The 26,106-nt window shown below is 39.1% G+C and overlaps 1 protein-coding gene and 1 non-coding gene across 4 annotated transcripts; both read left to right on the forward strand.

Moving 5' to 3' along the window:
* Positions 1-196: 196 nt before the first annotated feature.
* Positions 197-300, forward strand: LOC140360081 (U6 spliceosomal RNA). The gene has a single exon (XR_011926896.1). It is a non-coding gene; the product is annotated as a U6 spliceosomal RNA (small nuclear RNA).
* A 629-nt stretch (positions 301-929) lies between these two features.
* Positions 930-25,884, forward strand: ptprna (protein tyrosine phosphatase receptor type Na). Of its 3 annotated transcripts, none has more exons than XM_072445051.1 (24): positions 930-1,199; positions 4,403-4,453; positions 9,529-9,639; positions 10,562-10,679; positions 10,893-11,034; positions 11,976-12,168; positions 12,250-12,402; positions 13,008-13,130; positions 13,689-13,726; positions 13,803-14,032; positions 14,687-14,773; positions 14,850-14,929; positions 15,514-15,578; positions 17,361-17,570; positions 18,361-18,624; positions 19,324-19,471; positions 19,570-19,643; positions 21,125-21,202; positions 21,341-21,460; positions 22,581-22,747; positions 23,883-23,936; positions 24,059-24,123; positions 24,922-24,995; positions 25,075-25,884. In XM_072445051.1, the coding sequence occupies exons 1-24, from the start codon at positions 1,118-1,120 to the stop codon at positions 25,144-25,146; spliced, it is 2,799 nt and encodes a 932-aa protein (XP_072301152.1). In that variant the 5' UTR covers positions 930-1,117; the 3' UTR covers positions 25,147-25,884. The 3 variants fall into 3 exon arrangements, with proteins under 3 accessions (XP_072301152.1, XP_072301154.1, XP_072301153.1); XM_072445053.1 differs by having other exon boundaries at positions 18,409-18,624; XM_072445052.1 differs by having other exon boundaries at positions 12,253-12,402.
* Positions 25,885-26,106: the final 222 nt, after the last annotated feature.

Below are 26,106 nucleotides of genomic sequence, written 5' to 3' on the forward strand. Positions count from 1 at the left end.
TGGAGTCTATTCAGTTTTCTTTTGATTACAATTAGGAAATGATAAATTGCACATGAGCATTTTTGGCTGCAATGCAGTTTAATTGGAGGTGTTTGGTCATTTCTCATACTCTCCAGCAGGTGGTGCTCGTGAGTCACGATGATAAGCTCAGGACGTGGACGTGTTTTTCATTATTGTCGGTCCTGGTGATTGTGCAGTTAGTTCGCTAACACATATACTAAAATTGGAACGATACAGAGAAGATTAGCATGGCCCCTGCGCAAGGATGACACGCAACTTCGTGAAGCGTTCCTTAAATTATCATGCCGCTGCATTGTCAGCAAAATCAAGGTGATTGTGCAGGGCCAATACAGAATACTAAGAACCACATGTATGCACGATCTGTCTGTGTGATAGTTCTGTGTCGTCTATGAATCGCTGAACTCGGACCATTTGACCAAATGAAAGCGCATAATTAGAAATGGACTTTCAAGCCAAACAGCTAATTGTGCCCCGTGTCGTGGAGGCTCAGGGCCCGCCCTGCGCCATTGACTCCTAAAAAGACCAGCCCATGAATAAAAAGTGCGCATCCTTCCATGGTAAGTTTGCATGCAGCCTGCACCACGCACCATCCTCTCCACCGTCACAGACCGTGTCACGGACCATGGACCGTGTCACGGACCATGGACCGTGTCACGGACCATGGACCGTGTCACGGACCATGGACCGTGTCACGGACCATGGACCGTGTCACGGACCATGGACCGTGTCACGGACCATGGACCGTGTCACGGACCATGGACCGTGTCACGGACCATGGACCGTGTCACGGACGGATCCACCTGTCGTTCGTTGAATGAAGGCGCGTGACGTCATTGTGAGGTTTACCTCTGCATCCGCGCCTAGGCCCCGCCTCCTCTGTCAAACATCACTTTTCCAAGCCGTTCTTCCCCATTCCTCCCTCACCTGGGCTCCTGGCACGTTTCGACGCTGGCCGCGGATCGAGTTTGACATTATGGGGATCTAAAGTCAAACCGGGGGCACATTGACGGGGGGGACGGGACCTGAACATAAAAGGGTCTGTGATTCTTGCACATCTTCTCCTCTTGTCTCCTTTTGAGTCCAGCCTTGAGGGGCCATGAGACCGCTCCAGCTCCAGCCATGGCGCGCGCTGCTGCTGCTCGCGGCGCTGTGTCCACTGGGACTGTCCGAGAAATACGGTAAGATCCCGGGGAAAGGATGCTAAAGATGGACCGGGTCTGTCCGTGATGAGCGTGTGTTCCGTGCACTTTACTGTACAGTAAAGTACTCATTACAGCCTATTCCAAAGAAAACTTGAATCTTTGAAATGTTCCATATTCTGCTCACTATAGCCCGGTGGAATGGGAAATACATTTGAACTTTTCTGTGATATTAGAGATTATTAGTCGTATTGGACCTAAACACGATCAATAAACGTGACAATGTGTTTCAGTCTCAATCGTGAACAAATGTAATTGAATCATTGCATTGACTAAGTCTGGAGAATGGAAGTGGCATTTTGAGCTCAAAGTGACAAATCTGCAGGGGCGGGAAATAAAATGTACTTCTATTGATTTTATTTTTTTTGCATGGGCTGTCAATTAAATCATGGCGACTAATCTGTTTGTGTCCCTCAACTCTTTGGAAAAAGTGGAGTAGAATGACAGTTTTGAACGTGTACGGTGTAGTTCTTATTTATTTATTATTATTTATATATTTTTTCCTGATCCAGCGTTTGGAAAATAGAACATTTTATTTTCAATCCTCGACAGCGGCTGTTAGTGTGTGCGTGGTGAATAAAAGATGTTTTGATTGCGCTAAACATTGTTGGTGTATGTATTTATTTGATCTTGCACTATCCATCCCGTTACCTACTTAGCAGAATTGGTTCCTTAATTATTTATTTTTTATTGGCTGTTTTATTATTGTCCAGAAAAGCACTGTACAAATAAAATGTCATATTATCATTATTAGAACGCGATATCTGTTGACTTGCCTCACCAAAACTGTAAGAGGAGAGAGGCATCTTGACCACTTGGCTGAGGAAATTTGATATTTAAAGCAATTCTACATGCATTTCTCTGTGAGTAGACAGTGCCATATCTGTAAACTTATTATAACCCAATGCAATTACAACGTTCAAAATGTCTACCGCCAGATTTCAGCACCCTGGACAGAAAAAAAATGCATGAAACCTGTTATTATTGAGTGTTTTTGAGGTCTGCGCATAAATCGGTCGCACAATTAGCTCTGGTTGATATGTCCAGCTGTCTTTCACTTTGACTGACCCTCTGTGGACAGCCCCTGCCGCTCCCTTCCCCCCCATGCCCTGTTCAAAGTCCTCAGAAATATCACGCTTTTTTGGAACAACAAATGAATGCCTTGATGCCATTTCCTGTCAGTAGGTGCGTAAACAGCAGTGAAGTCCTTAAAAGTAATGAGTATACCAGCTTGTCCGCTTGCACACGTGATTGGCAATTAGCAGATGCCTAGCTTGGCCCCCAGAGTGATTCATCAGCCGCTTTTTTTTTTGCATGTTTTATGACAAATTGAACGGCCGATAACTTGCTCGGACACGAACACCTCTTGGCATCTTTTCCCATTCGACACGGCAAACAATGTGTACCCTAACATTTAGTCATTAGTAGATTGGCACACGATCGTTGCCCCTCCTGGCACGCACCCCGCCATTTATCCACGCTTTAAAGTTTAGAGTGAATTACTTTGGATGGAGCTGTGCGATGTTGGAAATGTTTGGCTGTTAAGTACTGCAGTATTTATAGTCTTACAATAGTTGGAGATACGTTTTAGCTCCAGTTATGCAAATTTGCCAGTGCCTTGATGTACTAGTCAAACTCTGATGAAATAAAGACATGACAGAGACAAAATCAAGGCTAATTTAGACTGAATAAGGAAAGTCATGAATAAAATCAAGCCTTTTCAGTGTTTCTACATTTCTGATGAAGGACTTTGTTGTTACTACGATACATTTAGTTTGTTTACTGTGCTTCTTTTCTATATTGATGTGTCTATATTCTTGTTTGCTTACATTATGTCTGAAGTTTTTATCACTTATTTTGTTGTCGCTCCATTGCACTTTGGCTGTAGCCCAGCTGAACTTCAATGTAAGTATTTCTTTGGGTCTCATTGCACTGAAACGTTACAAAGCATGTGAGTAATAAAGGACGCCCACTCGCGCTGCCTGTGGATCTCTTCCTCCATACAAGCTTTCTCCAAACACTAGTTTTCCATTGGTTTTATACTAGAGCAGAAGATGCATTTAGTGTGTGCGTAAATAGAAGTGCAGGCAGCTCTATCCGTGCATATTGTGCCCGGTCGCTATCTATAACCAGCCACCTGCTCCTTCCCACCTCACTCACAAGCCCAAAATAAGAAGATACGACACATCCAAAAGCAGGTAATATAGAATATACTCCAAACACCCAATTGCCATGAAAAAGACGGAGAGGTGTCGTTGATATGATGAGTTGTTGTGAACGAAATGTCAAGATTGTGGTGTTTCAACCGTCAAAAATAAATGCTAAGGTTTGAAAATTGGCCATTCTCTTATCTCCTGTTGTCTGTTTGTAAGGAACATTTTATGGGACGGTCTTTTACAACACTTTCCTGTTACATGCAGTGACGTCCGAAGGCTGAAACCTATTGAAAAGAATGATTTTGTTTGTGCAAAAACAAGCCACGTGTATATTCAGCGGTTTGTTTGAAAGAGTATCTGAGAAATGAGTCTTGTGATTTAAATGTAACACAGTCAGGATTATGTTTTTCTCCAATTAATTTATTAACGCCTCAGTCCACCACGAAAATGTGATGTTTTTTTGTTATTCAATCCAATCCAACTTTATTTGTAGAGCACATTTTACCAACACAAAGTCTCCAAAGTGAGTATAAAACAAGCACAAGTAAAATATGTTAAAAATAAATAAATACATAAAAAACATATATAATAATAAATACGTACAAACCAAATAAGAACAAATTAAAAAAACAACATTAAACATATAAAATCAAATCAAAATGAATTAAAAACAACATAGAATACATATGTTATGTGCGAAATATAAAACAAAATGATGATGTGAACGTTTATTGTCTCTACATTAAAAGACGATGCACCAGTCTTATTATTTTACATTTTAATGTTTGAAAAGGTATTGTTTTATGACAGAAGTGTTTTTTGCGTGTGTGTGGGTTGACTGTTTTATAACCGCAGCCGATATGAGTACTTTCTGCACAACGAGACAGTGGCTGAAGGGCTAATTGCGATTACTAAGCGCTGTTAAGTGTACTTTTTGTTTCATTCCATTTTCTAATGGCAGCCGTTTCCATGGCGATAGATGACAGAATTACCTGTAACCTGTGCTTTTCGTCCATCTCTCCCCAGGTTGTCATTTTGAGCCGAAGCTGTGCACAAGGGAACAGTTCTGCTCAGCTGGTAAGTGTGAACGTTGTCCCTCTGAGGCTCCGTTAGATTTGTGACATTTGACAGCGCACGTCTGGGACCATCGTCACTGCATCAGCGGCGATTTCACAACTATCACCTTTCACTACATCGATATTCAAAATAAATGTCTTCACAGCCCACCTGGAGTCCACATCTCGAATACATCGTTTTTTAAAGTTCCTGTTACATGGCTAGACATGGGAGGCATATCAAAAATGGATAATATCGTAATTGTTGCTTTTGTATGCTAAATTAGAATATTATCGAGTATATCGCTTAAAACTATTAAAGATTATCTCGAAAAGAGGCAGAAATGTTGAATGTCATCTTCAAAACACGGGTATAAAGCTATATTTCTGCCTTTTTGTGGTACTTTTTTTGGTCCGTCTTCGTTTTATGCATTACTTTAACCTCAAAAAAGACATTTACAAACACATTCCTGATGCCTTGTTAAAATATTTGTCTGATTATTGACATATTTAGATAACATAACCTATATTTGTCCCACAATGGGGGAATTCCAGTGTTGCAACATAGATTAGGGACAGAAACAGATTAGGCACAGAGGTAAATAAGAAAAAGAACTCTTGCACCAGGATGATTGACATTATGTATATATTGATTTTTGTCAACACCAGCCACCCCTGTACGTGACAAGTTTTGTCTTAAACCTCTACAATTCCAGTGAAAATGTGCCTCTCAAAGTACAACCTCACTGCATGACATAGATTTTCTTTTTTAGATGTTTTTAGGTGTGATATGAATTTACTTTGTATTTGTATATCAATGAATCAACAACACGTGCTTGGATTTCAATTGCATTTTATGTCTGTGCACACACACTCACATATTTGGATAATTTGCTTATTCAATCTTTTTTGCATCACTAACTGGACAATAGTGTGTATATTTATGATGATATAGTTTTGGATACAAATAAAAGTGTTCATACATGTGTATACGATCTTAAAAAAAAAAACATATATATTTGAATTTTTATCCATGGCATTCAGAATGATGAGAATCTAACGCTGTTGCCATAGCGATTTACAATTCCAAAACAACATAGATCCCTTGAATGGGAAAAAAGAAAGCCGTGTAAACCGAACCAAACGCCCGCTTCGCTGTGTGCGCGTTCCAGAGCTTGTGAACCGCTCCATTGTTGCCCTGTTGTATGCTCTTTACGAGAACGTTTGTATTTCCCATCTCTCTATCCCTCCGCTTTTCTCCTCCTCACTCGCTCCCTCTTTCCCTCTTCTCCGTCTTGTCCTCCTCCCGACTAAGGCCCCGCCCCGACAACACCCCCCCTCTCACCGCCGTCGCCATGGCAACACTGACATCATCGCGGTGAGGTCGACTCCCCCACAGTTGTGCTAATACAGTGATGAGTCACGGACACACACTTGCGCACGTCGCTGGATATTGCATATACGCACAGAGCCGCGCGCCGCACATTGGTCGGAATACAAAGTGGACCGGCACAGACACGGGGCGCGACATCGATATGCATTTGGGATATTTCCGGGTTGATAATTTATGCAGTTACAAGGCAGAACGTATATTTTTACCACACAGCTACGTATATAAGGCAACAAAGATGTCATAGTGATAAGAGTCACACTTCTAATAAAACTGGTTCGGCTTGAGTTTCCGAGCCCACGAGAGACAATCAATAGAAAAACATCTCATCCTTTTGGGTCTTTATTAACTGAAGCAACCAAGCAGCACTCTGCATAATGTATTCCCAGACTTCCAGAGACAGACAAGTGTCCATCTACAAGGATTTTATCTGACATTTTAAAATGACAAGAGCCAGTCACGCATGCAAGAAATGTTCTGCGTAGTGGCCATGTCGAGCTTCTGTTTGTGAGTGACAGTGATGAATACCATTAGGACTGAGGAGGCATCGTTATGTTTTACTAAATACACTTAAAATGCTTTGGGCTTTGGACATAGTGGGGCAGACTCAGGATATTTTTTTAGATTTGCAAAAAACAAATCCAGATGCAGATCCACATTTGAAAGAAGATTTTCTGTGTTAGAGGTGAAAACGATAGGATTAGCAATAAGGCTAACGAGGACCCCAACATTTTATTGTTTTGAATACATTTTTAATAAAATATTAAGATTAATAAGATTGAAATATAGTGACTGAAGGTTACTAGATTGGAAATATTTACGAATCAAGTGTTTTATTGGTAAAAGTAAGACATTATTTGTTATTTTGTGACTGATTATTTCATATTTCTACTGTTGTAGTTGTAAAAATATGTTTTTGAATATGTTTTAGTAGTTTGTAGAGTCCAGATAACAATTATACAATGATCAAAATGTGACTCTGATTATTTTTTATAGTCAACAAGTCACAATTAGTCGATTAATCATTGCAGCTCTAGTTTTCAGGTTTGATAATGAGACCATTTAGAATCTCTTTTCATTGTATTGCACGGACGATTGCAGACTTTACGATTCCCTAAGTCCCAAATTCAAGTTTTGATTATTTTTCCCAATTTATTCTTGCAGTCCAGTTGAAGTTTGAGTTGGGCATTATTTTTTCCTGCTGTGAAGGTTGTGATGCCGCATGAGGAAAACAGAGGCAGATGTAGAGAAACATTGTAATGGCATTATGTTGTTCTGAGATCCAATAACTTGTTTATCTTGTCATTTCGATCGGGCGCTGGACAAACATTACAGCTCGTTAGTGCCCTGTCTGCCGTGTGTTTTGAGGCCCGCCACAGTCTGTTCAGATGCACAAAGCAATAGCATCTCATTTACAACAGGGAAACACTCAGAGCTATAAACTTTGTACAAACATCAGACAGAATTGTATATATATTTTAAAAACACACACGCCACACAATTGAAAACAGTATTTATTGTGTTTTTGTGATTTATTTATGCTTTGATGGATTTGATTTGTTGTTTGAAAGCAGCTGGTTGTAATAAATACTGTAAATATTCTTGCACGGAATCAAGAATTAAAAAAAAAATACTGATAAGAAACGTAGTAATACATGCTACAATAAAATATTTAGTAAAAATACCACCTGCGCATCGATGTATTCTATAAACATAAAGCTTTAGGATAGTTTGGTCACTCAGCATGATCAAACAATACAGAAAACAATATATGAATGTATTTATACTACACTGTTGACTGTTTCAAGCTAATGTATTGTAAATATCTGATTGCAGAAGTTGAATCCATAATAATGTTCATCAAACTGTCATCATGCTATAAAGACAAATTGCCGTAATATTCCAGTCAGCATCTATGTGCAGCTGATAGATGGTTCGGTATCAAAAACCCTCTTGTCAAGGGGTGAAATCCTCTGGCTTCGCAAAAATGCTATTATCAGAAATAACCCTGGCTCCAAAAATAGCCCCAATCCAATCCCAGCATGCAGCGGTGCCGTCACTCCATTCATGTCATCCATCTCGTATCCTCCTCCACACCTCCTCTGTGTCATCACACCACAAAGGGAATACCACGGGATATTCATACCAATATTGCATCAGTGTTTATGCATCTCAACCTTTTTCAAGTTTTTATTCATCATTTTTTGAAATCCGTTATGTGGCAGAGTCTGTCGTTCACATGCCCAAAACAATGTGAGGCGCCGTTTATATTTTCAGTTATGTATCCTGAACTAATTGGTTAATTTCACATTTTATTACAACAAATATTAGCTATTTTTGAATGGCAACTTGTCTCAATTAGGATCATGAGACAGAAAGGTTAAGAAAAGATAGGATCCTAATAAGACAAGATATTGTAGATCCTAAAGGAATTCTTGTGTCAGAGAAGCCAAAATAAAAACGGTTCAAGATATGGATTAAGGAAACTGGCTTTTCTTTATTTCTCTTCCTTTTGTACTCCCCTTTGGTCTGCTTAAAGGTACAGTACAGAGAATACAAACAAAAACGTTTTTAAATAGATCCATCCATCTTCTTCCACTTATCCGGGGCCGGGTCGTGGGGACAGCAGTCTTAGCAGGGACTCCATTTTTAAATTTATCTTCAGTTTTTTTTGTCTATTATCTTAGCCCAACATAGACGTGGCTTTGTACATAGCCTTAAGCGATCATGAATTGAATTAGAACGTGATCTATGGCAAAACCCTTCTTCTTACTTTCAAAACGCGAGGCGGTTTAAGTCACTTTTGGCGCCGTGAGAAGGAGTAATCTGTACTAATCGCTTCAGGATTGCACTTCACACTGCTTCTTGACTGTAGCGGCAGAGTGTGGTTTTAGCCAGAAGAAGTGTGGCACTGAACGGCTGCGGTGACTCATCGGTGCACCAAATAAAACACGCTTCAGTTCAAGTTTGTGTCATGCTTTCGCATTTCTGCACAGATTTTTCCGATTGTGAAAAATGGGGATGATTGATTCACTGTCTCTTTTTGTGTTTGTGTCAATTTGCCTTTTGGGTTTCTGGACTCCAAGTGCCACCGGCCGCAGTGTCGAGAGTTCAATTCCCGACAATTTACTACATGTCCTCCCTTCTCTCTTATCCCCCATTTCACTCTGTACTCTGTCAATCAAGAAAAATCTTAAAAAACAAGACAAAAAAAGGAAATATGGTATATAGCTCTTATTTCTTACCCAATTGTAATTAGAAGTGATAAATTTACAGTTATTTTACAGATTTTTTCACATTTACCTTCTCTTGAACCTAAACTGATACATTTAAAGACATGTTTTTTACACATTTCTCTTTCTGACTCCAGATTATTGTTATCTAAGAGTACTTAATTATTCCCTGTGTCTCCAAATTGACATGTTAAAAATCTAATCCGTCAGTAATTTGCCGTAAGGGTACTTGGGCAGAAATGCTCCTTTTCTGTAGCTGATAGTTCCTGCAGGAAACAAAATATTAATCAGAAATGTTATTCGTCTTAAAATGAAAAAAGGTGTTCTTGTAGTGGCAGTAACCTCATCTGTGAGCTGGACAAAACTATGACTCATAACTGCGCACGTCTTGCACTCTACGTTAGAAACCAGCACAAACACAAAAGAGTTTAAAGTTTGAATTCAAAATGTACGCCTGCGTTCTTGTTTTTGCAGACGGGCTGTTTGGCCAGTGTCGAACCTCGGGGCAGGACCAGGTTCAGTACCAAGTGTCCGTCCCTGTTTTGAAAAGGATGCAGGAAGTCCTCAAGCAGCTCATGGAAAAAGGTAATGAAGAGCAAGTGTCAACCATCTTATTTATTCATTACTCTATTACCTCTACTATACATTCCTGCTGTAAACAAAGTAACTGCATTAGTTCAGTTAGTCGGTTAAAAAAATGCTGTCAGTGTCTTAAAACATTCAGGGCCGTCATGTGAGTAAAGAATAAAAATCACCCCTGTAATTTAGTTTATATATAAGTTTAAAATGATGTGCTATCAAGGTTATCGTGCCACTTTATACTATTTCACGTGTCACTTTTTGTGGTAAAACTCATGCACACTTATTTAATATTTCTAGTGTTGCTACATTGCTGTATGTCAATCAGAGTTTCAAGCCTTTAGGACTGTAATCCGTTTGTCGATTAATCGGTCGGTGGTGTCTTAGTCGACCAGAGTTTGTATTAATCCACTAATTATTTTATTCAAATTATAATTATTTCTATGGGACAACAGCAACTATAAGATACAGAGTGTGTTAGCTGAGTGAATCATGAGATTAATCTACCTTATACAGATTTGATATCAAAAATATAGTGTTTGCTAGTACTTTTCTGTATAAATGATTGTTTCAGCATGACTTCCTGTGCAGTTTTTGTCTTTTAAGTGCCAAATTTTAGTCAATTAATCAGTCGATATCAATGTGTCTTTTGTCGACCACAAACCTCAGTTCTCCCTTGTTCCCGCCCACTTTTATAGCAGTTCTAAGCAGAAGCCAGCGAAGTTGTTAGTTACTCTTTAACCAAATGAACTTGGCTTTGAGGTGATTGGAGTGTTACAGTGTTACTGATGCTGCAGTTTTGTAGATACTAAACAAGATAAGATAATCCTTTATTGTCCCACATGGGGAAATTTCATAAAATTTCGTACCTGCTCTGATGGGCTCTGTGGATATAGCTCTGCATACGTGTTCCTTGTGTATTTTGCAGGTCTTTCTTGGCAGGATGACATCACACAATATATTTTATCCAAAGCACTGAAGAGAGTTCCTCACACCACACAAGCAGCAAAGCCAAAGTCAGCCTCGTCCCAGCCGTCACACCTCCGGTAAGTACCCAGAGTATTCAAACAATAAGCTGTTAATTTGTGCTCTTCTCAAATGTGATGTTGTAATTGTAGCCCACAAATGCTGAATCAGATCTCTTTGGTTAGAGATTGGGTCCATAAACATGCCATATTAACCTTTTTGGCCAGAGCAACTTATTCCTATGTAAACCTGTATTTTACCTGCTTATTAAAACAGATATTTCTCATTTTCAGATCCAAACAGCAGAACCCTCATCACCACAAGTCCAGCTCGTCTCCTCCTGGTGGAAACTATGTGGACTACATGATTGTGGAGCCCCCTGAGTCTCCTCTGAGGATGCAGGCAGCTTCAGTCGATCCATATTCATATCACCAGGTGCCCAGAACGACACACTAACATATTTATTCAAAGGTACAACGTTGATGCTTATTTTCTACATGTATTGCACCTATTTGTAAAATACTTGAATGAATTAACCTCCAAGTCCCAAAACATAAATATATTACTTGTAACAATTCATTGTTTGCAATTAAGGTTGAAATGTAATGTTATTTTGCCTAAAAATGACTTATTATGACTTGAAAATGTTAAATTATGCATTCCAGTTATTAATTACAGTCCAAAGTAGAATTTAAATGAGCAAATCTAAATACTTGGTGAATGAACATGGATGGTTGTCTGACTTTTCTAACCCTGAAACTGTTCAGGACAAGACTGGCTTGAGTTCATAGTTTCAGGTCACAAACTCCAGACTAAAGAAATATACAAAATAGCTCCATTTGCAACTCCATTAACGAATCAATGGATGAATAATGAATGATGTTTCTGTTCAAATGTTATAAACACGACTTCTCTCTCTCTCCAGATACAAGGTAACCATGTTCAAATCAGATATAGTGTTTACTGATAACATTGTAGCTTTAATTTATTTATTATTATATATTAAAACATTGAACATGAAGGACGAGTTGTTTGTGTCATTGGTGTTCTGGTTCACAAGACGATTATCAATCTGAAAGCAGAATGAGCCTCACACGAGTCTCATTTGAGTTTCCAGTTCTAAATCCTCCTCTCTCTGATCTGAATGGTCACTACCTAAAGCCCAGCACCTGCACCTCTCTTGAATCAGTGCTAGTGCAGCCTCTGCAGCTCAGTGAGGGAACATGAGCCATGGCCTGTTCATAAAAGGCTGCATGTGTCCTGTATGTGCAGGTTAAAGCACTGGCAGCAGGTTCACTTGTGATTATAATATGTTTTTTAAACCAGTAAGAGCAAAGGCTTTAGGTCACATGTTTACTTACTTCACTTAATTACAGCACAGATACCAGGATGACGTGGAGAGGTCTCTGATTGGTCCAGGAGGTGGATATGCCCGCCCCTCTTCCCGAGCGCAGGTGAATCGAGAGAGAGAGCAGGAAAGACAGATGCTACAGGAAGCTCTGTCTATGTACCTGGCGTCCGGGCAACCCTCTTACAGGCACAGAGGAGCTGCCCCCATGAGCCCGGGAGGTTAGACACAATTAAAACAGACTCGTTAATTACTGCATGAATACATAAAGTGCTATACTTATAGGCTACAATTCTAATTAGCAGGTCTCCCGTATTATGAGGACCTGGAGTTGGAGATACCAGTGGACTATGTGGAGGATTATACCATTGAGGAGCGTCTTGGGACGGGCAGACAACCAGCAGTGCAAAGCAAGAAAGTTCCTCAAGATTTCAACTCTATGCATGGAAACAATGGTGAGCAAAATAACACACCAAAAAAACTGTATTTAGTTAATCGTATAAGAAACCTAACTTGTGGCTAGGGATGGGCAATATGACAATAACAAATCAAAATGTTCTGAAATGTTCTGTTCTATTTTAATCATTCCCTGTGACAATTAACCAAATTGTAAAAGATTTCTGTTTGCAATGATCCTATTTAAATCCATATCCATCTTAATGTTAATAATTTAATAGATTTTAATGTTAAACAAACATATATATAGTAATTAGATCATCTTAATAAATGATTTGTTTTGTATAAGTATATAAAAGGTTTGCATAATATGTTTAACTGCAGTCATTACATTTTTGCTCTCATTATATTCTGTGTGAGTGATTTACCCAATCACAGTGAACTCACAGAAGTAGCAGATCATTGTATTTACCAATTAAAAGCAATATAGAATGACAAAGGTATTCAAAATAAATCAATCAATCAATATCATGAACAAGAATGGGAACAAAATGTGCTGTTGTTCACCCGTAAATGCAGTATTACGCATGTATTGTGAGATTTTAGGGCTTCAATTCTGCACAGCGCGTGATCCTTGTTAAACATATTGTTGTCACTGCACCAGATGGCCTGCTCCAGAGGATGTCGGGAGTCTTGCAGCGTTATGGAGTCGATCCCAGGGAACTCAGTCAAGAACAGCTCTACAAACTAGCCCTTATACAGCTGTTACAGGCACAGGACAAATCAGGTACCGAGTCCTCCCCATATCACAGCAAACACCTTCAGAATGTGTCCTGAAATACGCCAGCGTGCAGGCAATTAATGCCACTCTGCGGAACATTCCAGGCAAAGCAATAACCCATCTTACGCATATTATTACAAACTCCTACATTTTTTTTATAGCAGAATACATTTAATGGAGACATATTATACTTTTTTCCAGGACTTATTATTGAACTATAACATAAGCAGATCATCATTTTACATTTAGTTCATTATAAAAATCTAAAACGGCTTAATAATAGAAACCGACTTCCTGTTCAAACCTGCTAAACTGATAATAGTGACATTTCATCACTCGGTAGTACAGGGATGTGGGCGGGGATATGGGGTAGGTGGAAATAAGAATTTTACGAGGACTCGAAACGACATAGGATTACTCAAATATGCTTAAATCAATCTTTGAGTGAACTTTACTCAAAGTTGTATTTTGATTGATTTAAGCATATTTGTAACAAGGTTAAAAGCTCATTAAAGATGATTTTGCTTAATTGGCTTTTGCTTTAACTCTATTTTTCCTCAACAGCCAGTCCTTTAGAAAAAGACCTGTTTTCACTCAAAGAGGTACACATTTGCTACACTTAAACCGTTGTGAAATAACCCACAGACGTTTAACAAACCTGTGTGTTTGTTTCCCCAGCTGCTAAAGACAGACGCAGGTAAAACCGAGAAGCCTGCTCCAGTGCCCGTTCCTCCAAACGCCCCTCCTGCCACCTCCTCTGCCTCCGCTCCTGCCACTGCAGCGGCAAAAGCCTCTGGGCCCCTTTTCCCCGCCTCGCCGCCTCCTCTCTCCGAAACTAGACCCAAACCTCCACTGGTCGAAGGCACTGGAGCAAAGGAGGAGTATGGGTACATCGTCACCAACCAGAGGTAAGAGCAGAGCAGATTCGAAAACCACTGTTTACAACACTGTGCAAGTCATTTGGATATGAATGTCCACAAAGAGTAGAAATGGTTTATTGCAAGTGACCAGTTCGTGCCTTAAGTTCATACAAGAGAAGATTAATAGTGAAGTAAGTGAATGAGTTTAAAAGTTGTTAGTGGCTACACCAGGAATCCTCAAAAATATAGATATCACTGAATACAATATTAATGTTCTAGGGGTGGTCTAGAGAGTTCATTATTTTGTAGAAACAGATAAGTGCCATTTAAAAAAGCCATTGAAAACTTGCTGTCTACTTTGTATATTCATGTTTTCAAAAGCCAAATGTATTTTATTACTGCAATCAAAATGTTATACCATCCATCCCCCCTTGATACAATCCACATGACGTTATTTTCATTAGCAATATCTGTAGAGCAAACAAATGACTGGCTGTTAGATGACTCCGAAATGCTCCAAGACGGTGGTGACCATGTGGCGACCCATACAACAAAATAAAACTGTCGCTTGAATTGCTGGTTCTGCCAAAAAGTACATTTGTATTATATTTTCCTGTGTGCAAAGCTGTAAATTTGAAAAGCGATCATGCAAAATAACATTACTAGCAGGAAGAATAATTCCATGACCAATTCTTTTTCCAGTCCGTTGGGTTTGTATGACGGAGTGAAGTTGGTGGAGATACTGGCCAATAAGATTCACCTGACCACAAGCAGCTTCATCAACATCAGGTTCAGTTCAATCAGTCTTGCTGCGCTTCCTGTGGAAAAAGGACTCCGTGTTCATTTCCGTGCCTTGTGTTTCCAGCGTGTTGGGCCCCGCTTTGACATTTCGCATCAGGCAGAATGAACACAACATGACAGCTGCCGAGGTGGCGGCTAAAGCAGGTGAGGCATGCGGGCACAAACCCACACACAACGCAGAAACAAACACAGAAAATGGCTCGTTAAATGTATGTAGCTGAAATGAAATAAACTCAAAGATTGATAAGTTATGTTGTAAAATTGTTTTTTTTTGCAGACATTACAACACGAGTGAGGCAGAACATTAAACCATAAAGATGATAAATATTAGACTAAATAAATGCAGAAAATTGTCAGTCAATTGAATAAAAATTTGTACAAAAAGCACAAAAAACGATCAAATATAAAGCAGGTGACGCATTGGAACATTAACAGTAAAATATGTATGAAAATTCTTCCACAAAAATATCTGCTATTTGCATTATTAACAACACCGCTTAGATTATTACAATTCACACATTATTATTATTTTTTTTAAATATACAGATTCAAATAACTTAGCAAATAGCATTTTTCATCTACCCATAATAAGGTTACAGTCGGTATTAAACAACCGTTTCAATGATTAAGTGCAAACTAATCTGCCATCTTCACATCACATATTTAATTACATTTTTTAACGTGTTCAGAGAGCTAAATGAATTCTTCCTGTCTTGTTGCCTTGGCAGTTTCAGAGAAGACGTTCCTGGAAAAGGAGTCTGGCCTTAAGATTGTCCAGACTGGAGTGGGCGAGGTACGTACGCATATCTCCACACACTGGGAGTCTCTGTGGGACATTTCCTTTCACTTTTCCCTGCTCTTATCTCTAACGCAGGGAGCAGTTGTCAAGGCAACTAGATAATGTCACCCTCTATTATTTTTACATGTTAGGAGGACATTAGCTGCGACACAATTTCACACCTGCTCGTCAAGTCCGGCTAAATTACACCAAAAAAAATGGATTTTCTGATTGATAGAGGTTGTTTTATTCTATTTTAGCTATAAACAGAAGGATATTTTGTTGGATTTTGAAAGATGAATTGTTCTGATCATGTTTTATAAGGTTGTTTTATAAGGTTGTCTTGGTGATTTAGTTGTATGCAAAGACAAATTCAATAACCTTTTTTGACTACCTACTATGATTCATCCAGTAATTTTCCAGCAATATCAAATATGTTAGTTACTGTTTGCTGTTAACTGGTCACATTATCCTGTTCTGACAATCGGCACGTGTGTGAAAACGGCTTTATTCTCCTCACAAAGGTTCAGTGTTTTGCTTTTCATTACCGTAAAGAAAACCCTGCGCTTCCATCCGTCATAACGCGTTGAGGGCAAATGGCTTGATCAAGTCACCTCGGCAACTGAGAATATTCCACGTGTTGCCATGGCGCTCTATCCATTCCGCCTATCCTTTGTCGCCGCGGCTCCCAGACCCAGGTGCTATGGCAACAGGTGTCATTAACCTCATTACACTGTTTATCCAACCAAAGGGGCAGGAAATACTATCAGTAATCATCAGGATGGTGGACTCACCGGAAGTGAACCGTGAAATCATCAGGAAATTAGTTTTTACTTTTTGTTTTCGGTCCATTTTTAATTCAAGAGCAGCTTCAAGTTTAACCAATAGCCGAATGTTGATGTACAGTACTATCACTGTTCTATGTACCCAAACAATCGTAAATGGAACAAGGGTTTGGGTTGCTGATTGCATAAAGAAAGCAGAGGGAATAACAAATGCTAAACACATTCTGTAAATTTGAAGATTTTCTTGGCTCAGCTAGTTTGCCGTTCGGCCGTATTGGACAATATCTAATGGAAAACGTGGTGAAATTGAAAGATTGACACTTCGAGACAAAGTGAGATTTACAGCGGCAATTAGTGCATTGTGCTTGGTCATGGACAGCTTTTTTCACAAGATCACTGCCGCCTTTTAATGGATTCCCAATGCTTTTAAAAAGACTGGTGCATTGTTTTTTTAATACCATTCAGAAAGTATAGGTTGCATTCACAATACAATCACATTACATACAATAGTTAAGACTAATAAGGGTTCCAATTAATAAAACACATAAAGGAACATCCTATAATGTTTATAGTTTAAAACTGAGCTGGGGACAGGTCTGAATTCTATGGTGGAAATTACCTTTTGATTGTTAAAATACAGATGTTTTATCCTGTTTTACGGTTAATCTCTCTGTAAAAACTGGGATTATCTTCTGCACGAATAAACAAAAGTGAAAGTGGTGCCATCATTGAACCCCAAACACATAATTATTGTCAGCTGAAAGAACATTTGTGGATCCTAAGTTTGGATATTCCTCTAAAAACCATTGAACCCCCTGCCCCACAGCTCAAATGATGACATAATCAAATCCAAGAACGTGAACACAACCTATAATTTGTCACCGTTAAGAAAATACTGGTCCACCCTCTGTCAGTTTGTGCAGAAATACAAAATCCTTCCAGTGTCACAGATTGAATCGGTTCTGTCGTAGATTGCACTAAATTGGTCCATTCCTTCATGTTTTCTTTGTAGAGGACAGATGCACGGGGTCTCCCACAAGTCACCAAGGTTTCCCAGGGCTCCAGTGGGACGGTCATCACTCTAGTTTCCATGGCGATAGTCGGAGGGGTCCTCGTGCTGGCCATGGGCGCGGCCTGTTTCCGGCATTACGCTCAACAGGTGGCCAATGGGAAGCTCGGGCTTGGGCCAGAGGCAGGAGCAGAGACACACTTCGACTATCAGGTGAGAAAACAAAAAGATCATCCTCCTGCACGTTACTCCTGATTCTGAACATTTGGAGACGGGCACTCCACATACAGTCTCTTCCCCCCGGCAGCACTGAGTCAAATGCAAGGGTCAAATACTCCCACAGCATCATTAAACACTTTAAATGTAAAAACCTAAGCTATAATGCTGTGTGAACATACAAAATCACGTATAATTACCTTTATCCACTATCCTTGGGTTTCAGAGAGATGACAAATTGTTCAATTACAGATCTTGGACTTAGACAAACTTTATTGGTCACAAGCGACATTACATAGAATCAGTACCTAACACTGTACAATATTATAACAAAGAGCAAAAAATAAATGGTAATACAATCCTAAATACCGGCAATTAAAGTGGCAAAAATAACCATAAACGTCTTGTGTCAAATAAGGTACAAATATACAGATTTATATATATACAAATACATCGGTAGTATAAGTATAAACTATATCGAGACTATACAAGAGGTGGGGGGAAAGGAAATACATTGCACAGATGAAAATGGTGTGATTTGAAAAGACAATATCATATGACTGAAACACATGTACAGTTTTAGATATTATGACTATTACTGTATTGTATATTTATGTGTATTATAGTTTGCTTAATACATATTTATTACATTTATTGCCCTATACATAGCCCTACCACAAAGGCTAACATTACTGTAGACAACAACATGACACTACAAAAGAACATTTCCTCCAGCATCAGTAGAAGAAGGTGGGTTAAGGTTAGTCATACTTTTGTGTTTGCTCAGGAGCTATGTCGGCAGCACATGGCCTCTAAGTCGTCCCTGTCCCGTCAGGAATGTGTGGCCGGAGGGAGCAGCGGGGCAGGCGCACCCATCGGGATCGGAGCCGGGGGCCGAAGGGGAACCGACACGTCCCGCGTCAGCAGCGTCTCCTCCCAGTTCAGTGACGGGCCACAGCACAGCCCCTCCTCCACACACAGCTCCACGCCCTCATGGAGCGAAGAGCCGGCCCAGTCAAACATGGACATCTCCACCGGACACATGATACTGGTGACACTAAACAAATACAGCGTCTGCAGTGGTGTTCCGTCCAAACATACGTACTGTTGTCGTGACTGTGGCCATCCGTCGGTTCTTTTTTATGAATCCAGTTTGCGAGTAGAGCTGCACAATTTGGGGAAAAATATTGTATATATTGCAATTAGATTTGTGATTTATGTTATATGTTATATTACGATTCTGTTCATTGTTCACATTTTAAGCACTTTGAGAATTGGCAAAAAGACAAGAGTACCAAGAACATGTTTCAGTCAGTTTTTTTAAGCAGAATAAGACAAGATGTGTTGTTATTTTTGGAGGAAATTGCAGCCTTTGCAATTTGATTTAATTTCGATTCGATTGCGATTCATCTTTTGAGTGAAAAATGTCCTTGTTTACAGCTTTCAGAAGATTGTTTGATGTAAAGCACAATTTAATACCAAACAATTACTATTATTGTGTCATCACTACCTTCTGAAAATGCAGTCCCAAACCACAAAATACTACCTGCAAGTTATAGTAGTTTTGTCCTAATTAAAATCATTCAAACCATTTTAACCTTTGCTTTTAACTTTTAGCACAAAATGTTGATCAAATCTAGTTTTGTTGTAACTAAACTTATCAGTGGCTGTAATGTTTTTCCTAAATGTTACATAATAGTACATATGCTTCCAACTTCTATGTTATAAGTGATCTGTTTCCCCCCTAAAGGCTTACATGGAGGACCATCTGAGGAATAAGGACCGTCTTCAGAAAGAGTGGGAGGCCCTGTGCTCTTATCAGGCCGAGCCCAGTTCAGTCGCTGTGGGTCAGCAAGAAATCCACAAGGACAAAAACAGATATGCTGTGTCCCTGCCCTGTAAGTGCAATGAAATACCAAATGTAAAAGTAAACCCATAGAAGAAGACATTACTTATTCATTTGTTGTTATTGACTTGGCATATGACTTTGTTCCAGACGATCACACTCGAGTGAAGCTGAAGACAGAGATGAACCCCAGCAAACAAGACTATATCAACGCCAGTGTCATTGTAAGACATGTTTATAAGGAAACTTATACTTCTTTACATGATCAAATAAAACGGCAGATTAAGAGTTTGTTAGGAATCTCTAAAGACAGAGGTCTAGGGGACGACTGGTGATGAGGCAGGCACCGTGTGGAGTACATAAATAGTTAATATGAGACGATGCACAAACCATAAGTGCATGTTTAATTATGTAATATTGGCTGAATTATACACGTTCCTTTGTTTACTTTAGAGACATGAACAGTGCACAATGTACACGAACTTCAAAAAAGAAATGTATTGTACTGAGTAGTAGACTCATTTTCCAGCTGTAGTTCCTGGACAGGCTGTTACGATAATACGGTAATCTAGTTATTTTCCACTGCTTCTGCTGGTAAGAGATGCCACTGAAGTCTTTTCCAGAAGATTAGAGGCATTGGCAAAACGTAGTCATATATGCAGACGTTACGGGTCGCAATTAGACTTATTTTATCGATGCATTTATTTTTGTATACATTTATTTTGTTGATCTTTAACACGTAAAGGGACATTCAGAATCAGAAATGTTTCATTGCCTTTGTCGGTGAACAAAATCCACAAATGAGGAACATGAGTCAACAAAACCAAGGCATAATAACAGTAAAATATAAAAATAAAATATAAAATACACTGCCTGTCTGAAAAAAAAAGTCGCCACTTGATTCAACTAATAAAATAAAGTAGGTCCTCTCCTCCAGCTGGATAACTGCTGCAGGTGGTGATCTTTCAACTGATGCAGTGAGAGGCGTCTCATTTCGGAAACAACCACGTGGAAAGACAAATCCCGTGGTCATGGAAAAGATATCAGTGTGTTTGAGAAGGGTCAGATCATTAGCATAGAGCAGAGGAAACATCTAAGGGGAAGCAGAGACTAATCTACTACAGATCTGAACCCCAGTGAGAGTGTTTGGGACGAGCTGGAGAAGGCTTTGTGCAGTGGTCACTCTCTCATCATCAACTGGTGAAAATAATGCAACACTGGATGGAAATAAATCTTTTAATATTGTAGCAGCTCATTGAAACTATGCCACAGCGAATGTGTGCTGAAATCAAAGCTAAAGGCGGTCAAACATTAGAGCGTTTGCCCCTATTTTTGGACATGCAGGGTATAAGGAATGCATAAAATAGGGTGTTGGAATGATGATGATACAGTATGGACAGGGATTACAGTGCAAAACAAGCAGTGCAAAAACATGTTGTTGAAGTGAGTTATTATACATTTATGCACACATAATGCAGTATTAATGAAAATGGGGAATCACAGTCAAACAAAACGTAAACACCCTTCTTTCAAAAAAGGAGAGGGTCGAAGTATAATAATAATAATAATAATAATAATAGTACAATCATGTGTTTCCTATGTGGTATGTTTCAGTGTTGAACCCAAACGCTGAGATCAATTGATATAGAGGTTATTTCTGTACAATAACTTTCCATTTCTTTCTTTTACCCCCCCCCCCCCCCAGTTTGACCACGACCCCCGACAGCCATCCTACATCGCCACCCAGGGCCCTCTACCTCACACAGTGACTGATTTCTGGCAGGTCTGTCTCGTTGTTCCCCCTTAACCTCCTCCTGCCTGTACCGTGTTTTTCACTGCTCAGTGTTCCCTGTCTGCTAATGTGCTAATGTGACGTGTCTGTTGTATTGCATGTGTTGTGTACATTATGTGTCGGCCACAGATGGTGTGGGAGAGCGGCTGCACGGTGATAGTGATGATGACGGCGCTGGTGGAGGACGGGGAGAAACAGTGTGAGCGCTACTGGCCGGACGAGGGCTCATCGCTGTATCACATCTATGAGGTAGACTTCCGCCTGCTGTAATGTATTACCTGTCACTACAGCTACGGCACAGTGTAGTAGCAGCGTGTGTGCAGAGGAGGGACACAACATCCATTTAGAGAGGGATTATTACATAAAAGTACTTACATTTTACAGTGAAATGTAGTGATCAGAATTAGGCATGGGACGATATTGAAATATAATTATCATGGCCACAATAATGTGATTAATAACAACAGTGATTACAATTGGATATTAATATTAAAATGATAATATTATGAGTCCACAACGTCCAAAACTATAGATTTTTTTTTTTCAGGTGAAAACAATACTCTAGAAGAGAACAAAATGCACCGTGAAAGAGTATTGTCTACCCATCAAAAATGTTTTGAAAAACAGATTTGCGAAAATACTGTTAAGAAAATTTGATTTATGTTTCAGTGTCTGATAAACATTAAAATAGACCCAAAATAATTGTCCCACAATAGGGAAATGTCATTGTTATTTTATCCAATGTCAAGTTAAAATCCTAATCCTGCAAAACCTTTTCACGTGGATTTTGTCACCTTTAAATGAAAAAGTAACCAAAATATAGATTAAAATAAATGATTGGCACCTCGAGATAATATTACGTAAGAGCAAGAAAAGTAATAAAGTAAAAATATTAAACTTTCTCCCAGAAGTATACATTCTTCACTCAACTAAATAAATAATAAAAGTAAATCTGCAAATTCTTCTAACCAAAGGTAATCTATATTGCCCCCTGGTGGGACGCTGGTGTTAGGCGTAGGCAATATTGACAAAAATATATATATATTTTTTTTTATTATTATTATTATTTCGACAATCCAACCAAAATATGTTAAACATGTCTTTAAATGTATTAGTTTAGATTGAATTTTCTGACCATAAAATGTTTCATTTTTACAATCAGTTCTTTAAGCAGCACTTTTTATCATTTGATATCTTTGAAGCAAAATTCTCAATCATATTTAAATGTTATTATACTGCCCACCTCTGATTAGTGTATATTACATTTAGACAATAGTGTCAAATTAAAACGCAAAAAGTCACCCAAGCCGCAAATACACCATCTTTGAATACTGCATTATTTAGCTCGTCTCTCAACCTGCCTCTCCAGGTGAACCTGGTGTCCGAGCACATCTGGTGTAAGGACTTCCTGGTGCGAAGCTTCTACCTGAAAAACGTCCAGACGCAGGAGACCAGAACCCTGACCCAGTTCCACCTCCTGAGCTGGCCCGCTGAAGGCATCCCGACCTCCACACGCCCCCTGCTGGACTTCCGCAGGTAAGACACGTCACGGACATGGGAACAGTTTGTACAACACTAGGAAAAGCATGGAAACTTTTGTAGTGACCAGTGCTGTTCGTGGTCAAATATTAACTCTGTACTCGTTTGTCGGGCTGAACAATTTCGGCAAAATGCGTCAAGCGTCGCGATTGTATTTGCAATTTTGGTTTATTTGGTGTATTTGCGATTTTAGAATTCTGTTAAAAGTTTACATTGTATTTGCATCCAGGAGCATGTATTTCAAAACGAGTTTATAGAGGTCTAAACTACACGGTTAGCAGCTCGTAAACATTTGTGGGACAGGATATTTTCTTGTTTACAGAGGAAATCATGTTACTTAAATAATTGCAGTTTCGACTTTGAGGAAAAACACTCAAAATGACTTGCTGCAAAGTATATGTAAATTGAATTGTTCATTTAACTCAAATGTGTTTATTCTTACAATTGCCACTGTTCTGTATACCAAGATGTTGTTTTAAATGATAACTTATTTGTCAAATCAATACACTCTTACCTGATATTGTGGTGTCTCAGTGAGCGTCCATCTCCCGTATACTTTCCGTGTTTCCCATCTCTCAAATCATCTTCCTCCATCCCCCATGTGCTACATATTTGGCCGTACCACATTATAACCCCATTTCACGGCCTGTCCTCTCCCCGCTCCTCTCTCTCTCCCAGTGTGCAGGTCCATGGGTTTGTATCTGAACATCTCCCAGTGTCATTTTTGTGGTTTGCAGCTAGTACTCTGGCTCCAGTTGCATAGTCACAAAAATGAGCATTGGCAGGTGTGACTGGCAACTGCAGGAGGGACAGTGAATCTGTGGCTTCCTCTTTTCTGATTTGATACATTTACAACCATGTCTCTTTCGGTCGCACCCGTCACGTTTCCCCATTCCCACTTTCTCTCTGTAGACTGTGTGTTTTTCCATTCATTAGCCATTCTTACCATTCCATTATATACTAACCTCCCACTGCTTTCACTGGGACCACAATGCATTAGCGCTAAAAGCTGAGCAGAAATAAGTGGACTTTAGTTACACACAATGCACTAATAGTGTAATTTCCTTATACACTTTTTTCATACAAAACATGCAAAATTTAGGTTTGCATTTTATTTTCATTTTCTTCCCAGGAAGGTTAATAAATGCTACAGAGGACGATCCTGCCCCATCATCGTTCATTGCAAGTAAGACGACATTACAATGATAATACAGTTGTAGTAAATGTGGCACTGACTTGTATTACTCCATTAATTATACGTTTGCATCATGAAACTAAAAGAGCATGTATTTCTCATCTTTAACACAGTGATGGCATTGGAAGAGCCGGCACGTACATTCTGATCGACATGGTGTTGAACCGCATGGCAAAGGGTGAGTGGAAGCACAACATGACTGTAAATAAATCATGTAGTATTTTGTTTATGCTCCTTTAGCCTAAACCGCGCAAAAACAAGTGAAAACACGTAATCAATTGATGTAATACTTCAAATAAAAGTAGTGAAATGCGGAATAGTTGTATGTATGTTAAGTAAGTGTAATTTTCATTTGAAATTAAGGGTCCTGAAATAAAAATAATTAATTCATTTCAACTCATTTAATATTAATACGATAATACACAGGTGTATCACATACCGTGTTTTCCGGACTATAAGTCGCACCAGCCCAAAAATGCATAGTAGGGAAGAAAATAACAAGTATAAGTTGCACTGGAGTATGAAATGCAGTTGCAAGTGTGAAAATAACAAATAATATCACATATAAGTCGCTCCGGAGTATAAGTATAAGTATAAATATAAGTATAAGTCGCACCCCGGCCAAAACCATGAAAAAAAATACGGTATATTAAAGGTTCTTACATTGTGCACCTTTAATATATATGATACACCTGTGTATTATCGTATTAATATTAAATAAGTTAAAATGAATGAATTATTTTTCTGGTGGAGGTACATGGCGATCCAACATGGTTTTAACTCTCCATGGAGATTGCTAAGCTTTTATGCCATTCTGTGGAAAATTTCAGGCAAAATAATAACGTCTCCATGAAGAATAGGCCCCTAACATAGTGATCCTTTAATTAATGTATTGTTTTGATTAATATTTTAAAAAAGGGCTGCAGCGATTAATCGACTAGTTCAGCCATTGTGTTAAAAGAATGTCTTTCTGCAGGAGTTAAGGAGATTGACATTGCAGCTGCTCTAGAGCACATTAGGGACCAGAGACCAGGGCTAGTCCGTACGAAGGTAAGACTACTCCGGTTTTAAGACTTTTCCCCTTCACTTTTGCTTTGAAATCTATTTGTATCTTCATGTTCATCCCCAGGACCAGTTTGAGTTTGCGCTGACCGCTGTAGCCGAAGAGGTGAATGCCATTTTGAAAGCCCTGCCACAGTAAAAGGCGACAGCAGGAGTGATCTGGGACACTGTGGACACGGACAGGCACGCTCCAAACAAGGACAAACATTGTACCAACCTGTCGTGTATGTCGGACCATTCCTGTAAATAAGACTCCTGTACCACTCTTGCTTTTGGCATGGCGTTTCTGAGCTCATCTCTGAATCATATTTTGATAAAAAGTGATTATAATGGAAAAAGTGGAATGTAATATGCAGGTATATCAGACGGGATTATAGCACAGATTTATGACTCTATAACATAAATATAATTGGACACACTGTCTGACCAAATATCCAAACACTGTGCCTGTGCTGGTGAGTATGCAAAAGACTGCATAAGACAGGGACAACCCCAGAAACAAGTTTAACTCATATCATCAACCTTTTTGACATCTATTTCCTGGAAGTCTGCCTACTCTAAAGCAGAACTGACTGCGGTCATTCCTGACAAGTTTCACTGTTTTTGGCTATTCAACGATGTCAGTGTGTTTTTGTTTTACATGTTGGTTAATTATGACTTTAATTTGTTATTTTACTTTGATCGCAAATCGTCGTCTCTTTCTTGATCTCACGATATAGTTTGACTGGTTTGTTGTGAGTATGAACACCATGGTGATTCAATGTAAATAATCCACTGCAATGATTGTTTTTCATGTAGCAGACAGACAGAAAACAACTATAAAAATGTATTTTTGACTTGACCTAAATAAAATCGTGATGTGACGCAGCAAACATAATCTAGGTATTGTGATTTTTACGATCTACAATTTGGAGGATCCATTATTGAAACATTAACATAGCATTTTTAATATATTTAAGTTCTATATTAGTTCTCTGGACAATATTTTAAAAATCTATTGTTACTTACGCTGGTCGTTTCCTTGATTCTTCATATTCAAGAGGATATTACATTCCTTGATTTTACATTCCTTGATTTGACGTTCCTTGCTCTTCCTTTG

The sequence above is a fragment of the Eucyclogobius newberryi genome, unplaced genomic scaffold (genome assembly GCF_026437365.1).
Source record: "Eucyclogobius newberryi isolate DKJ021-1_F unplaced genomic scaffold, fEucNew1.0.hap1 SCAF_14, whole genome shotgun sequence".
NCBI lineage: Eukaryota > Metazoa > Chordata > Actinopteri > Gobiiformes > Gobiidae > Eucyclogobius > Eucyclogobius newberryi.

Excerpts from the sequence above, each read along its gene's own strand:
- ptprna (XM_072445051.1), top strand. The coding sequence starts at position 1,118 with ATGAGACCGCTCCAGCTCCAGCCATGGCGCGCGCTGCTGCTGCTCGCG. Across the intron at positions 12,169-12,249 it reads TGCCCCCATGAGCCCGGGAG|CAGGTCTCCCGTATTATGAG; the intron begins GTTAGACACAAT and ends AATTCTAATTAG. Across the intron at positions 19,644-21,124 it reads ATATCAACGCCAGTGTCATT|TTTGACCACGACCCCCGACA; the intron begins GTAAGACATGTT and ends CCCCCCCCCCAG.